General features: G+C 45.0%; 1 protein-coding gene across 1 annotated transcript in view; it reads right to left on the reverse strand.

Moving 5' to 3' along the window:
- Positions 1-14,273, reverse strand: part of UTP25 (UTP25 small subunit processome component) — a 180,849-nt gene that overhangs the window by 26,537 nt on the left and 140,039 nt on the right. Inside the window, exons 8-9 of the mRNA XM_069233959.1 lie at positions 13,470-13,672; positions 2,394-2,576 (exon numbers count right to left, since the gene is read on the reverse strand). Coding sequence (XP_069090060.1) covers positions 2,394-2,576; positions 13,470-13,672 — 386 coding nt within the window. The remainder of the gene's footprint in view (positions 1-2,393; positions 2,577-13,469; positions 13,673-14,273) is intronic.

Below are 14,273 nucleotides of genomic sequence, written 5' to 3' on the forward strand. Positions count from 1 at the left end.
GGGTTTATTAGCAATTAACGATGGTAATGAAAGTTTGCTTTCCAAAAATGGCACTATTTTACACACACACACAGCAGTGAACAGTCTCATCCACTTAAGTAGAAGACAATAAGATTTCTTTCTGAAAAAACGAGTGGGGAACTGGAATATAAGCTTAGAATGTAAAATGTTCACAATTCAATGCTTAAAGAAAATAGATGATCAGGAGTGTTAAAAAAGTGTGAAAATTATAACAAAAAAGACAACTCCTTAGAAACAGAGAAGTGACAACAGGAACAACAGGGAAAATCCTATAAAAACCGCATTGCATTTGCCTCAGGATTTATTTTATTTGCACATCGGTAAAAGAAGCCCTATTTACAAACCACTATTCAAGAGACTGTGGTATTGCTCTTGGAGTTGTTAGGAACTGTTGATTTTTGTAGAAAGACAGAAGAAATAAACTCAATAATTTGCTTTTTTCCACCCAAGCCATGCCCCAATAATTTACTGTCTGCTCTTTAGTGCACCCTGAATGGGAAAAACATGTACTTTTTGTACTTGTCCTATAAATACATAAAGCGCTTTTTAACATTTATTATATTACTAGCAATTGCTCTAACAATACATACAGGGAGTGCAGAATTATTAGGCAAATGAGTATTTTGACCACATCATCCTCTTTATGCATGTTGTCTTACTCCAAGCTGTATAGGCTCGAAAGCCTACTACCAATTAAGCATATTAGGTGATGTGCATCTCTGTAATGAGAAGGGGTGTGGTCTAATGACATCAACACCCTATATCAGGTGTGCATAATTATTAGGCAACTTCCTTTCCTTTGGCAAAATGGGTCAAAAGAAGGACTTGACAGGCTCCGAAAAGTCAAAAATAGTGAGATATCTTGCAGAGGGATGCAGCACTCTTAAAATTGCAAAGCTTCTGAAGCGTGATCATCGAACAATCAAGCGTTTCATTCAAAATAGTCAACAGGGTCGCAAGAAGCGTGTGGAAAAACCAAGGCGCAAAATAACTGCCCATGAACTGAGAAAAGTCAAGCGTGCAGCTGCCACGATGCCACTTGCCACCAGTTTGGCCATATTTCAGAGCTGCAACATCACTGGAGTGCCCAAAAGCACAAGGTGTGCAATACTCAGAGACATGGCCAAGGTAAGAAAGGCTGAAAGACGACCACCACTGAACAAGACACACAAGCTGAAACGTCAAGACTGGGCCAATAAATATCTCAAGACTGATTTTTCTAAGGTTTTATGGACTGATGAAATGAGAGTGAGTCTTGATGGGCCAGATGGATGGGCCCGTGGCTGGATTGGTAAAGGGCAGAGAGCTCCAGTCCGACTCAGACGCCAGCAAGGTGGAGGTGGAGTACTGGTTTGGGCTGGTATCATCAAAGATGAGCTTGTGGGGCCTTTTCGGGTTGAGGATGGAGTCAAGCTCAACTCCCAGTCCTACTGCCAGTTCCTGGAAGACACCTTCTTCAAGCAGTGGTACAGGAAGAAGTCTGCATCCTTCAAGAAAAACATGATTTTCATGCAGGACAATGCTCCATCACACGCGTCCAAGTACTCCACAGCGTGGCTGGCAAGAAAGGGTATAAAAGAAGGAAATCTAATGACATGGCCTCCTTGTTCACCTGATCTGAACCCCATTGAGAACCTGTGGTCCATCATCAAATGTGAGATTTACAAGGAGGGAAAACAGTACACCTCTCTGAACAGTGTCTGGGAGGCTGTGGTTGCTGCTGCACGCAATGTTGATGGTGAACAGATCAAAACACTGACAGAATCCATGGATGGCAGGCTTTTGAGTGTCCTTGCAAAGAAAGGTGGCTATATTGGTCACTGATTTGTTTTTGTTTTGTTTTTGAATGTCAGAAATGTATATTTGTGAATGTTGAGATGTTATATTGGTTTCACTGGTAATAATAAATAATTGAAATGGGTATATATTTTTTTTTTGTTAAGTTGCCTAATAATTATGCACAGTAATAATCACCTGCACACACAGATATCCCCCTAACATAGCTAAAACTAAAAACAAACTAAAAACTACTTCCAAAAATATTCAGCTTTGATATTAATGAGTTTTTTGGGTTCATTGAGAACATGGTTGTTGTTCAATAATAAAATTAATCCTCAAAAATACAACTTGCCTAATAATTCTGCACTCCCTGTAGAGTAATTACTTCAAGTATTACATTTTAACATTTATTATACTAAGGATGCTGCAATAAAGAAACCATCTGTTAACCCAACTTGTCTCTATTTCAAATGAGTTGTAGTTAAAAATACAAAATTAGAAATAGTGATAATTATCTGGTCTGTTTTTCCATTAGAGTAAATCACTGAAATTTGCAAATACAAAATTAGGAGCACAAGCACAGGACAACTTACCTGACCCCTGTAATTGAAGCAATGCTTGTTGAAAATAGAATTAATCCGTGGATCCTGAAGGGCGCTAAACAGTAGCGTCTGTCGATAATTCTTAGACCAGTTACTCAGGCTCCACATGCGCACTCTGGAGAAATCCACACCGTGAGCAGCCAAAGGCTGGAGGTTCAGGTGACTCATCATATGCTTTAAAAAAAAAAACAAAGTGACTTTAGACGTTAGGTCACAGGCATCCAAATAAAATAACTAAAGTATCTATGTTAGCAAGACAATATTTTAACAGAAAATAAAGCATTTACTTAACAGCAGGGTGTAAAAAGGATCATTAGGATAGGGAAATAGAACAGCATGCAGAGTCAGCCCTGGCTTCTGCTGAAAGCAAGGATTAAGGTAGATTTTTGGTGACAGAAATGAATCTACTTTCTTGCTAGGGTTCTGCAAAGTTTTAAATTTAATCCCCGGTATTTGTATTAAGTTAGTGACTATTTCACTCTGAGGCGATTTCAAAGACTGCCAAATTCCCCAATTTTGTTTGTTCAGAAAATAAAATGTTTTTGTGAGAGCTTTTTCTTTCATCAACAATTCTCCTGTATTTCTATTTTGTTGAGTATTTCTCTCACCATTTGTTGTTTCAAAAAAGATTATTAATATTTGTTTAACCCTGCAGATACCTCTCACATCAGTTTTCATATATATATTTGCTCTTGACGAAACAGTAAAAAAAAAAATTCAAATTTTAAAACATACTATTTTGAAATCTTATATAAGGCTCTTTTCAAAAGCATTACAATTTGAAATAATAGCGAAATCACACTTCAATTATAACACTGAAAATTCTTCAAGAAAGCATTTTTTAGTTCTTCCAGCATAATCACCCAATATTCATTGACTAATTGCACAACCTGATGTTTCAATATGCTTTGGGACTACTTTGGAGTGTTGTATTCTACTTAAAGTACTACACTGACGTGTATGAAGGAAGCATCTAAGGTTGTGATTAGTGAATGTATATATTTTTCAATCAAGCTGTAAAAGGCAGCACTCTGTTATTACAATTTCACATCAGCAGCTAGGTTGTATTTTAGGGATTCATCCGCTATCCTACCACAATCAATTAGAGGAATTTCACATATCACATCTTGCTTCTCATCATTCACAGAAGTAGGATGTGATGCTACATAACTTTGCCTGTTTTTCCTTTTGTGTATTGGTAACAATACTTCTTCCCGGTAATACGCTGAGCAGTCACAGCTTTCCATCGTACAATGAAAGACTAAATCTGACTAGTATGTTACGAACAGTGGACATTTTTCATTGCTTGGTCATTTTGTGGCAATTTCTTCAGGGCTGAAGGACAAGAAAATCATTTATTGTTTCACCACACCAAAGGTCCACTAGGTGAATGCCTACCACTGGACAATTGTAAAGTTTACTTGGTGACCGTGTTGAGCCCTCTGTAGTCAACACAGAACCTCATCTCCTTTCTCCCATTTTGGGAGTGAGGTTTTGGTACCAGCACCACTAGCCCAGGGACTGTCAGAGTGCTCAATCACTACTAGGTCTGGCATCTTCTGCACTTCTGCATTTATGCAATCCCTGACATGATCAGGTTGCCTGTAAATCTTACTTTTAATAGGCAAACTGTCTCCTGTGCCAATGGTGTGCTCACACCATGATGTCTGACCAGATGTTAAGGAAAACAGAACAAAACTGCCCTAGGAGATTCTTGCCCTCTTCCTTCTGAGATTCATAAAGGCAATCTGCTAGGATAACTCCATCCCCTGAGCCATCAGCTGCAGTGGTTATGAAGAAGTCAGGGAGAGGCTCACTCTCTTCTTCCTGTCCCTCATCCATAGCCATCAGCAGGGTCATGTCAGCCCTGTCATAGTAGGGCTTTAGGTGGTTCACATGAAGCACCCTTAGAGGCTTCTTGGTGTGCCAAGGTCCACCAAACTGGTGACCTCACCCTTCTTCTCCACTATAGTGTGTGGGCCACTCCACTTGTCCTGGAGTGCCCTAGGAGCCACAGGCTTCAGGACCCACACTTTCTGCCCTAGCTGATATACCGTTAGGACAGCCTTCTGGTCATGCCACTGCTTTTGCAGTTCTTGGCTGGCCTGAAGGTTTTTAGTGGCCTTTTTCATGTACTCGACCATCCTGAAACTGAGGCCAAGTACACAGTCCACATTATCTTGTTTAAGGGACTTGAGAGGTTGCTCCCATCCTTCCCTTACAAGAGCAAGTGGACCCCCAACAGGGTGCCCATACATAAGTTCAAAGGGGCTGTAGCCCACTCCCTTCTGGGGAACCTCCCTGTAGGCAAACCGGAGGCATGGTAATAGGACATCCCATCTCAACATGAGTTTTCCAGAGAATTCCATTATCATACCTTTGAGGGTTTTATTAAACCTCTCAACCAAACCATTGGTTTGGGGGTGGTAAGGGGTGGTGAACTTGTAAGTAACACCATACTCCTTTCACATGGCTTTGAGATATGCAGACATGAAGTCTGTACCCCTGTCTGATACCACCTCTTTTGGAAAGTCTACCCTGGTGAAGATTCCCAGGGGAGACTTTGCCACTGCAGGAGCTGTAGTGGTCTTTAGAGGTATAGCCTCTGGATATCTGGTGGCATGGTCCACCACCACCGGTATAAACCTGTTTCCAGACTCAGTGTAGTGGTCTAGGGAGCCAACAATGTCCACCCCACCCTCTCAAAGGGAACCACAACCACTGGTAGTGGAATTATGGGTGCTTTTGGGGTGCCACCTGTCTTGCCACTGGCTTGACAGGTGACACAGGGGCGACAGAACTCCTTTGTGTCTTCAAACATGTGAGGCCACAAGTGACCTACCAGGGGTATGTCATGTGCCAGTTTCAACAAGAACTCTCTATACTGCAGAGGTACTACCAACCTCCTGTTGGCACCAGGTTTGGGTTCCCTTACTTCGGAGTATTGGAGATTGTCCTCCCAATACACATTGTGGGTACCACCGACATCCCCTACTTCTTGAAGGACAGCTTGCTGTCTAACCCTTCCAGTGTGGGGCAGGTTTTCTGTGCCATACTGAACTCCTCCCTAGCAGCCCCTCTTCTGCACCTAAGCGCTCAGCTGTGTCAGCCTTCAGCTCCTCAGGTGTAGGTTCTGCACATGGAGTGGATCACTCCTCCTCAAAGGGGGAATCCTCACTGGAGGTGGGGTGGAGGGAAATGTTTTTCCTTTCCTATCCTTGGGTTTTGAAAGCTCTTGGGCCATTGTTCCAGGCTCCAAGTTTCCTTGCCCTTTTTGCTTTTGGGTCTGTCCCCTTGTTAGAGCAAAAATGTGCCCAGGGATGCCCAGCATGGCTGCATGGGTCTCCAGTTCTACTTCAGCCCACGCTGAAGAATCCAAGTCGTTCCCTAACAGACATTCCACAGGTAGGTCTGTGGCAACTACTACTTTCTTGGGACCCCCAGCTGAGATCAACAACGGCCATTGGGTGGCATACTGTGTTGTTGTGGTTATCAGTCACTTGGTACTGGTGAACTAGTAGGTGTTGCTCAGGAGGACCAGTTTTTCAGTCACCATATTGACACTGGCACCTGTGCCCCTGTAGGCCTCTGCCTGAGCACCATTTATTTTAGGAAGCTGTCTGCACTTACCCATGTTAAAGGGACAGGCCGCAAGGGTTGCAAAATCAATGCCCCATCTGAGGCAACAACAGCCCCAGTTGTCTCCCTAACTAACCCAGCCCCTACCTCACTTCCTAAAGTGAGACCTGGTACGCCCTTGGGACTGGCTATTGCTACCTGATCCACCACTACTGCTATTAGTAGGGGCACTAGGGGTAGAGGTGGGGTTTGTACTGGTGGTGGGAGGTTTGGTGTTTTTCTTAGGGCAGGAGCTGTTTCCTGGCCTTTGGCCCTTGTTTTTACAGTTAAAACACCAAGGCTTTTTGTTCTTAGAGAAAGAGTTTTTGGACCCACCCCCAGAGGAATTTTGTGGACCCGGTGAACACTCTTTAGGTTTTGTTTTGCCCCCACCCTTGTCCTGATACTTACTTGTATCCTCCTTTTTCTTGTCCTTGTCACCCCCAGTGTGAGCCTTTCTGCTCATCCTTGTTCTGAACCACTAATCTGCCTTCTTTCCCAATTCTTAGGGAGAGCTCAGATCGAAGCCTACTAAGTACTGGTGCAACAAGTAAGACACACAGTTGGTCAATATATGCTCGCTCAAAATGAGGTTGTACGAGCCCTCATCGTCACTGACTTTGCTGCCATGTAGCCAGCCTTCCAAAGCTTTTAAAAAGCAGTCCACAAACTCAACCCAATCCTGGGAGGAATCTTTTCTGGTCTCCCTGAACTTAACCCTGTACTGTTCAGTGGTGAAACAAAACCCATCCAACAAAGCAGACTTTAAAACTGTGTAGTTGTCAGCATCCTCCCATCTGACAGTAAGAAGCCTATACCTACCCTTGTCAGAGAAGGAGAGCCAAAGAATAGCAGTCCACTGCCTTTGAGGGACCCTCTGTACTGTAGAGTGTAGCCATTTTTAATATAGCTTCATGCGCGCTAATTTAACATACTAGGCTGCTGTGCACTTTGCCCTAGATATATTTTATTCAGCTTCGCACTGTTATTTTACAATAGCCAGTTTTTACGGTCTTGTTTTAATTTCTTCTATCACACTGTTTAGCTTAGCTCAGCACTGTGTTCTCAAATAATGCATTCTTGATCGCCCTGTGCTTCAGTCAAGGCTACAGTCTGGTACATTGCCGGTAAACGTGGTAGAAGTTTAGTCTCCAGTATTCGTAGAAAATACACATCCTTACGTAGGGACATTTTCTTAGAACATCTGCGTGTTAGTTATAAAAACACTTCCTAGTCCTAGTACACGTCAAGAGGGAGATTCCAGCCAGGGACCTACAACTAGATGCTGAATGCCCCGTTGCAGATGTTGATGCAGATTACAGGCCTTTGCTCAGGTATGAGGGTTGATGTCTTCCCGGGGGAACCTGAAAGGCAGGCTTAGAGCTTCACATGCTGTGCTCGAAATATAACTTAGAGAGAAAATAATCTAGCGGCACTATGATAGCCTTATTCTTGTGCTTCACTCTCATCGTTACTATTTTAATCTTACTGTGTTGTAAAGTTCTGATTATTGCAGCTCACGCGTTGATATCTAAAATGCAGTTGTTTTATTAAACCAATCTTTAAAACGTAAACTGCCTTTGTCATTTATATATGAGACCGTACTGTGTATGAGAGAACCGGTTGTGACCTGAGTGACCACGACTTCCCTGAGAAGTACTAAGATGTCATGCGCCCGGCTGCCCAATTGTCTCTTCCATTTGGGAGAGATGAGGCACTGCTAGTTAGCCGGAGCAAAACCTGGATTTAGAGTGACAAGTGTCATTCACCGTGGGTTAGACTCAGTCCCCCACATCGTGGACGATCTTGTTGCTCAAAATCCAGTAGTCTCATTAGGATAGTGAGAGCCTACGCGACATTACTTTACAGGCCCTCTCAAGTGCAGCAAATCACTTGTAAATGTCGTCCCCCACCTTGTGGGGAGAGGGGAGGACAACTTTGCTAAAGTTTCTAGAATCAAGCGTCCTCCCTGACCCTAGCTTTCCTGAAACCAAAGCTTCTGCTGCCACCATGGTGTGCTAACCCCAGTCCCTGACGCTCTCTGTCCACTGCCAAGGCCTCCCTATCTAGGGCTAGCGATTGCTGCTGTAGCCTCAGCTTGTCCTCCTCCAGTTTTAGTTTCCTAAGCTCCCTATCTAACGAGTCATATGGAGTTGAGCAGTTTGTCCCCTCTGATATAGAGGTGACATGACAGCAGCAGGATGAGGATCTGTCCCTAGGCTTGGTAACCCTCTGAATTAGTCCCCTGGGAACAAAGGGAGGCCTACTAACATGCCCACCTTTGGCACTACCTGTAGTGTTCCCAGCTACACTAGGGGGCTTACTATGGACCCTGTGATCCTCTGAGGGACCCTCCTGACCCTCCACAGTGTTCAGATCCTCTCTCCCTAGCACTAAGGATATAGACTCTTCCTCCTCCTCCTCCTCCTCCTGGCCACCAGCTGGTTTCTGGTCACCCTGTAGGATCAGGCCAAGAAGCAGAGCCTTGTTAGGGTTCCTCCCTGTCTTCAGGTTCATACTCTGCAAACTTCCCTAAGTTCCTGGAAGGTGAGATCCTCATTAGAAGAATCCATGTTCTGGGAGGTGCTAGGTACTGAATACATGTTAGAGTGGTGTAGGGTGTGCCTAACCTCCAAAATGTCTAGTCTCTCTCACAGAAGTTTGGAGCAAGGGCTATGCCTAGACCACTCTCTTACCCAAACCCTAGAGACTATGTCCTGCCACTAAGTGTAAGTGTGTGTTCCTAGCTAGTAAGTATTCTTTCCTGTGGAAAGTACCAAATGACAGAGTGGTAAGGTAACTGCAAGTGCTTATCCCACAGCTGCACTACCAATGTAGGAAGCTGGCCTGGTGTGGTGTGGGTACCTGAGGTACTTACACCTTATACCAGGTCCAGGTATCACCTATTAGTGTAGTGTAGGCAGTGTCTAGAAGCCAGGCTCTCTAGGGTTAGCTGTGGATGAGCAGCCAAGGCTTATCTAGGAGACATGCAACGCTCATGCAATACCACTGTAGTCACACAGCACTTACACACATCTAAGAAAACACTCAGAACACTCAGTTGTACAAACATAAAGGTACTCTATTTTTGGCACAAATCACCAAAAAATACTAAACAGGTAACCCACCCTTAGGAGGTAAGTAATACACTAAATGTATACACTAGCAATCAGAAATAGGCAGAGAAAATGTTAGAAAACAGTGCAAATAGTAATAAGCAATAGTGACCCTAAGGGGAGCACAAACCATATACTAAAAAAATGGAATGCAAACAAGGTACCCCCACCTAGGTAAGTAAACTGTGTAGAGGGGAGCTGTGGGTATTAGAAAACCACTGAGGTAAGTAACACAGCACCCCCAGCAACCAGGAATGCAGGAGTAAAACACTTGATTTTCCCCAAACCACCCAGAATGAAGAAAAGAAGAAAAAGAATACACCCAGAACAACCTGCAAGAAAACAAACTGGTGGATTCCTTAAGAAAGAAGACCTGTGAAGATAGGGGACCAAGTCCCGAAGATGCCACACAGTCCAGTCGGGGCAGGAGCCCCCCCCACCCACCACACTTAAGATGCAGGTGTTGGTCGACGGTTAGGAAGAACAGGTCACCACTGCAGCCCAGAAGCCGGAGGATAGTTCCTGTTAGATGCAGAAGGAGTCCCACGCTGGAAGGAAGATTACAGACAGGTGTTGGTGCAGGAATTCCACCAACAATCCTTGGCAAAGGCAACTTCACGGTTAGAGGAAAAGAGGTGCTGCCAGGGACCAGCAAGGCCCAGGAGGACTCAACCCAGGAGGTGGAGTCAGGTTGACTCACAGGGCACTCTCAGTGTCGCAGAGAGTCCACAAAAGCAGAGGCAGCACCCACAGGAGTCGCATAGGAAGAAGACACAGAAGGTGCAAGAAGGAGCCCACGCAATACAACAGAAGAGGATCCCACGCTGCAGGAGAACCACGCACGCGGCTGGGATTTGCAGGAAGGAGTGCTGGGGACTGCAGCTGCACGACGCCCGAAGTTCCCTTGGAGGAGACACAAACAAGCACTGGCACCTGGAAGAGACACAGTTCAAGGGGGTACTGTCCTGCGTGGGAAGGCAAAGGTTTACCTCCACTAAAGTTGGACAACTGGCAGAGAGGACCAAGATGACTGCTCCGGACCACCACCACCAGTGATTCAGGATCCACAAAGCTTAGCAGGAGAAAGGATCCACACAGCCGATCGTTGCTCGTCTTAGGTGCCTGCAGTTGCAGGGGAGTGACTCCTTCACTCCAAGGGAGATTCCTTCTTCTTCTTGTGCAGGCTGAAGAGTTGCAGTCTTCTGAGGATGCACAGTGCAGGAACTGTTGCAAAGCTGGCAGGAACTCTGGATACAATGTTGCAGAAGAGTCTTACTCGTAGATCTGCAGCTTGCAGGCTCCTGGAGGTCCCAGATGTGGGTCCGGTGGCCAGGAGTCGAAGCAGATGTTGCAGGGGAGTCCTGCTGGAATCTTGCAAGTCGAATCTGAGGACCCATCCAGAAGGAAGAACCTAAAAAGGGGGACTGGTCACCTAACCAAGTAAGCACCTATCAGGAGGGGGCTCTGACATCACCTGCCTGGCCTGGCCACTCAGATGCTCCCAGAGTTCCCTGCCCATCTTAGAATCAAGATGGCAGAACCCAGGGACCCTTTGGAGGAGCTCTGGGCACCACCCCTAGGGTGGTGATGGACAGGGGAGTGGTCAATCCCCTTTCCATTGTCCAGTTTTGTGCCAGAGCAGGGACTGGGGGTCCCTGAACCGGTGTGGACTGTTTTATGCACGGAGGGCACAAAATGTGCCATTCAAAGCAAAACCAGTGGCTTGAGGAGGCTATCCCTCCCAAGCCAGTCACACCTATTTCCAAAGGGAGAGGGTGTAACACCCCTCTCCCAAGGAAGGAAATCCGTTGTTCTGCCTTCCTAGGCTTGAGCAGATCAAGCAGCAGGAGGGCAGAAACTTGTCTGAGGGGTGGCAGAAGCTGGGGTTGCCTAGAAAACCCTGGAAGGCTGGTGGTAGCAATGCTGGGTGTCCTCTAAGGAGCCCCCAGAGTGCACAGAATCATATAACCAATACTTGCAAAAGTATTGGGGTATGATTCCGACATGTTTGATACTAAACATGCCTAGATGTGGAGTTACCATTATGTAGCTGGACATAGGTAGTAACCTATGTCCAGCACACGCATAAAATGGCTTCCCCACACTCACAAAGTCCAGAAAAACGAGCTGTAGTTCGTTGGGGCACCTCTGCTAGTGCAGGGATGCCCTCACACACGGGTACTTGACCCTGTCCTCTGGGCTAGGCGGGCCTGCCACAGGGGTGACCTACAGTGACCTGGAAGGGAAAGGGGGCATGCACCCTTTCACGTTGGCTGCAATGGCAGGCATGCAGAACACTTTGCATGGGCTCCCTATGGGTGGCATAATACATGCTACAGCCCTTAGGGATACCCTGGTGCCCCAATGCCCTGGGTACCTATGTACCATATACTAGGGACTTACATGGGGGTACCAGCATGCCAAATGTGGAATGGAAAAGGTACAATTTAGAGGAGAGACCCTACACACACACACGCACAAAAACAGGCAGCAAATGAGGGTAACCATGCCAAGAAAGAGGGCGCTTTCCTACAGAACAAATACATTTTGGCACTATACCACAGAAAACCCCATGCTGCACCTCATCATGACTTAAATACAACGTGTATCCGCTTGTTCCCATCCAAGAGTGGCAATACCAGTGTGTTTATTCTGATTCTCCTCTGCAGGTGTGTAGATCTCTGCTCATGGATGAAGGTAGTGCAGGGCAAGGTTCTAAAGTAATGGCTCTAAGGACAGCCTGGCCATGCCAATTTTTGATATGCTTTTGGGGGCAGCCTCGCAACAGGAATATTGAACGTTGTAGCGCCATGCAGTGGTCAATGCTTTTGGCCCATCTGGCGACGGACAGAGAAGTCTAGGCCTTCTGTTCCTGCGCTATATTTAGTTTTTGCAATAATCAGTCCTAGGCACAGTAGTGCCCTGTGGTATCTATTCCCTTCCGTGTCCTTCGTGACATGTAACAAGATTAGCTTGGGGTCCCTGTGAACGTTCCACCACAATATCCTATCTAATGTTCCCACTACCTGGTTCCAAGAGATAGACAGGGTGGGGTATTGCCAGAAGATGTGCAGCAAGTCCCACTTAGGTGGTTTCATGGCAAGCAATTGTCTGAAGGATCAGTCCCATTCCGAACAACCGAGCCCAGATAAAATATGTGTGATGTAGCAATTTAAGATGAATCAGGCGAAATTGAGATGCGATTGCCACCTCCCTGGGGACAGCAACCGCCTCTATCCAATCTTCGTCGTCCAGAGGGCCCAATTCCCTCTCCCACATCCCCCTCGCCCCTGTCATATTGTCTGGCATAATTCAGAGGAGCATGATATGTCTGAGAGTTTGTGTTCCTTGATGTTGGTTAGAAGTTCAGCCTCTACTGGGAGTACTTGGGGATATCTCCTGCTGACTGTATATAGGGTTGAAGGGTATGTCGGAGTTGGAGGTAGCGAAAAAATTAGGACGGGTGGAGGTCATATTCTGATTGCAGGTCCTAGAAGGACTTCAGCAACCCATCATGTAGGACGACCCCAAGCATCGAAGTGCCAATGGTGTCCCAGGCAAAGTGTTCCCAGTTTTGAGTGAAGATTTGGCACCGTTTTATAACCGAATAGTAATTGGTCATTTTTTTACCTTCAGCTGAATTTGTTAGCTTCATTGTCCTTTTGTCTAGTTAAGTTAGATGCAGAAAAAACAGGAGTTTTGTTGTGTTTGATAATTTCACTTTTTGAGAAGGCTTAATCATTCCTAGTCTGATGCAAACATTAGACAGAAATCCAGGCTGACATTCATGCAGACTTAATTCTAGCCTATATATATGTTAGCGGATTTCCCCCCCCCATCCAGAGATATGAAAAATTGCTTTTAACGCTTCTGCGCTGAGAGCGACGAGTGCTCAACAAAAACCTGAATATACCTCTGTAGAGATTAAAGATATAAAACAAAGGTTACTTTCAACTAGTTACTAATTATAGCTCAACAATGACCTGTTTTTATGTAGTGCTTCATATCGCACTGATGCCATTTTTAAGTGCAGTAAATGAAAACTGTTACTACATCCAATTTACTGGTGCTCAGTTAAACGACCTTCAGGAGGATGGAAGACTGAATCAGCCTTACTGGGATTTAAACTCGTGGCCTGCAGTTCACCGCTTTTAGCCAGCGGCAAGAGTTGAGCTATCCCTCTACAAAAAAGTAAGCAAAAGAAGTCGGATGTATTTCAAAGCGTACTGGGTAGTAATATTGTTTTAATTATATCCATCGTAAGCACAAAACATTAACTTCAAGATTCATTATTTGAGGGCTTGCTTACAACAAACTGACCAGAAAGTCTTACCAAGACGTGTTCCCAATTTTGCATTATGTAGATGTCAGCCTGGTCAATAATAAGAACTTCAATCGAGGACATAAAGTCAAAATCTCTGTTCTTCTCTCCTTCAACTCCGATAATGGTCCTGAGACCAAGAGGCGAGGCGATGATGATGTCAGACGAATAGAAGGGAGCATATAACCTCATGCTCTTCTGTAAAATGGAAACTCCTATTTAAAATAAAAAAAAAAGAATATTAAGTGATCAGACAGCAACCATTATTTAGGTAGAAAAACTGAGACACAAGAAGTATTATTAGCACAAACAGCCAACCTGTTCCGGAGTTGCCAACATACCCATCCTGCCATGGACGGAGCAGCTCTACAGATCGAGAGCAGAGAGAGTGCAAATGCACTTAATTTCTCTGCGATTTACAAGTGTTAGCTTTGTTGGCATTGGGGGGCAATAGCTTTAGCAACACGATTTTTTTGCCCACCAACGGAAACGCAACAAACATCGATTCCAAAAATCAAGTGAATTGCTGGGAGGTAACAATTTCTCATTACTTCCAAGGTTTGACACAACTACACTATAATTTATATCTGACTCCGTTTATGATTCCCAGTAAATGGAAATTAAGAGCAGATCACCAACACCCCTGTTAAGCACGATGGTTTCACATTCACAGTGAGACCGGATTTTAAACCTTACTAGATAACAACAGCACTTGAGGGAGGGGTTGCATCTGTGGCAAAGAAATCACTTGTCTCATAAATGGCTTGGGGTTGTATTGGTAGAACACGAAGCCAGATTCTGAAGTAACCTAAGACT

This window comes from Pleurodeles waltl, chromosome 5 (assembly GCF_031143425.1).
Source record: "Pleurodeles waltl isolate 20211129_DDA chromosome 5, aPleWal1.hap1.20221129, whole genome shotgun sequence".
Classification (NCBI taxonomy): Eukaryota; Metazoa; Chordata; class Amphibia; order Caudata; family Salamandridae; genus Pleurodeles; species Pleurodeles waltl.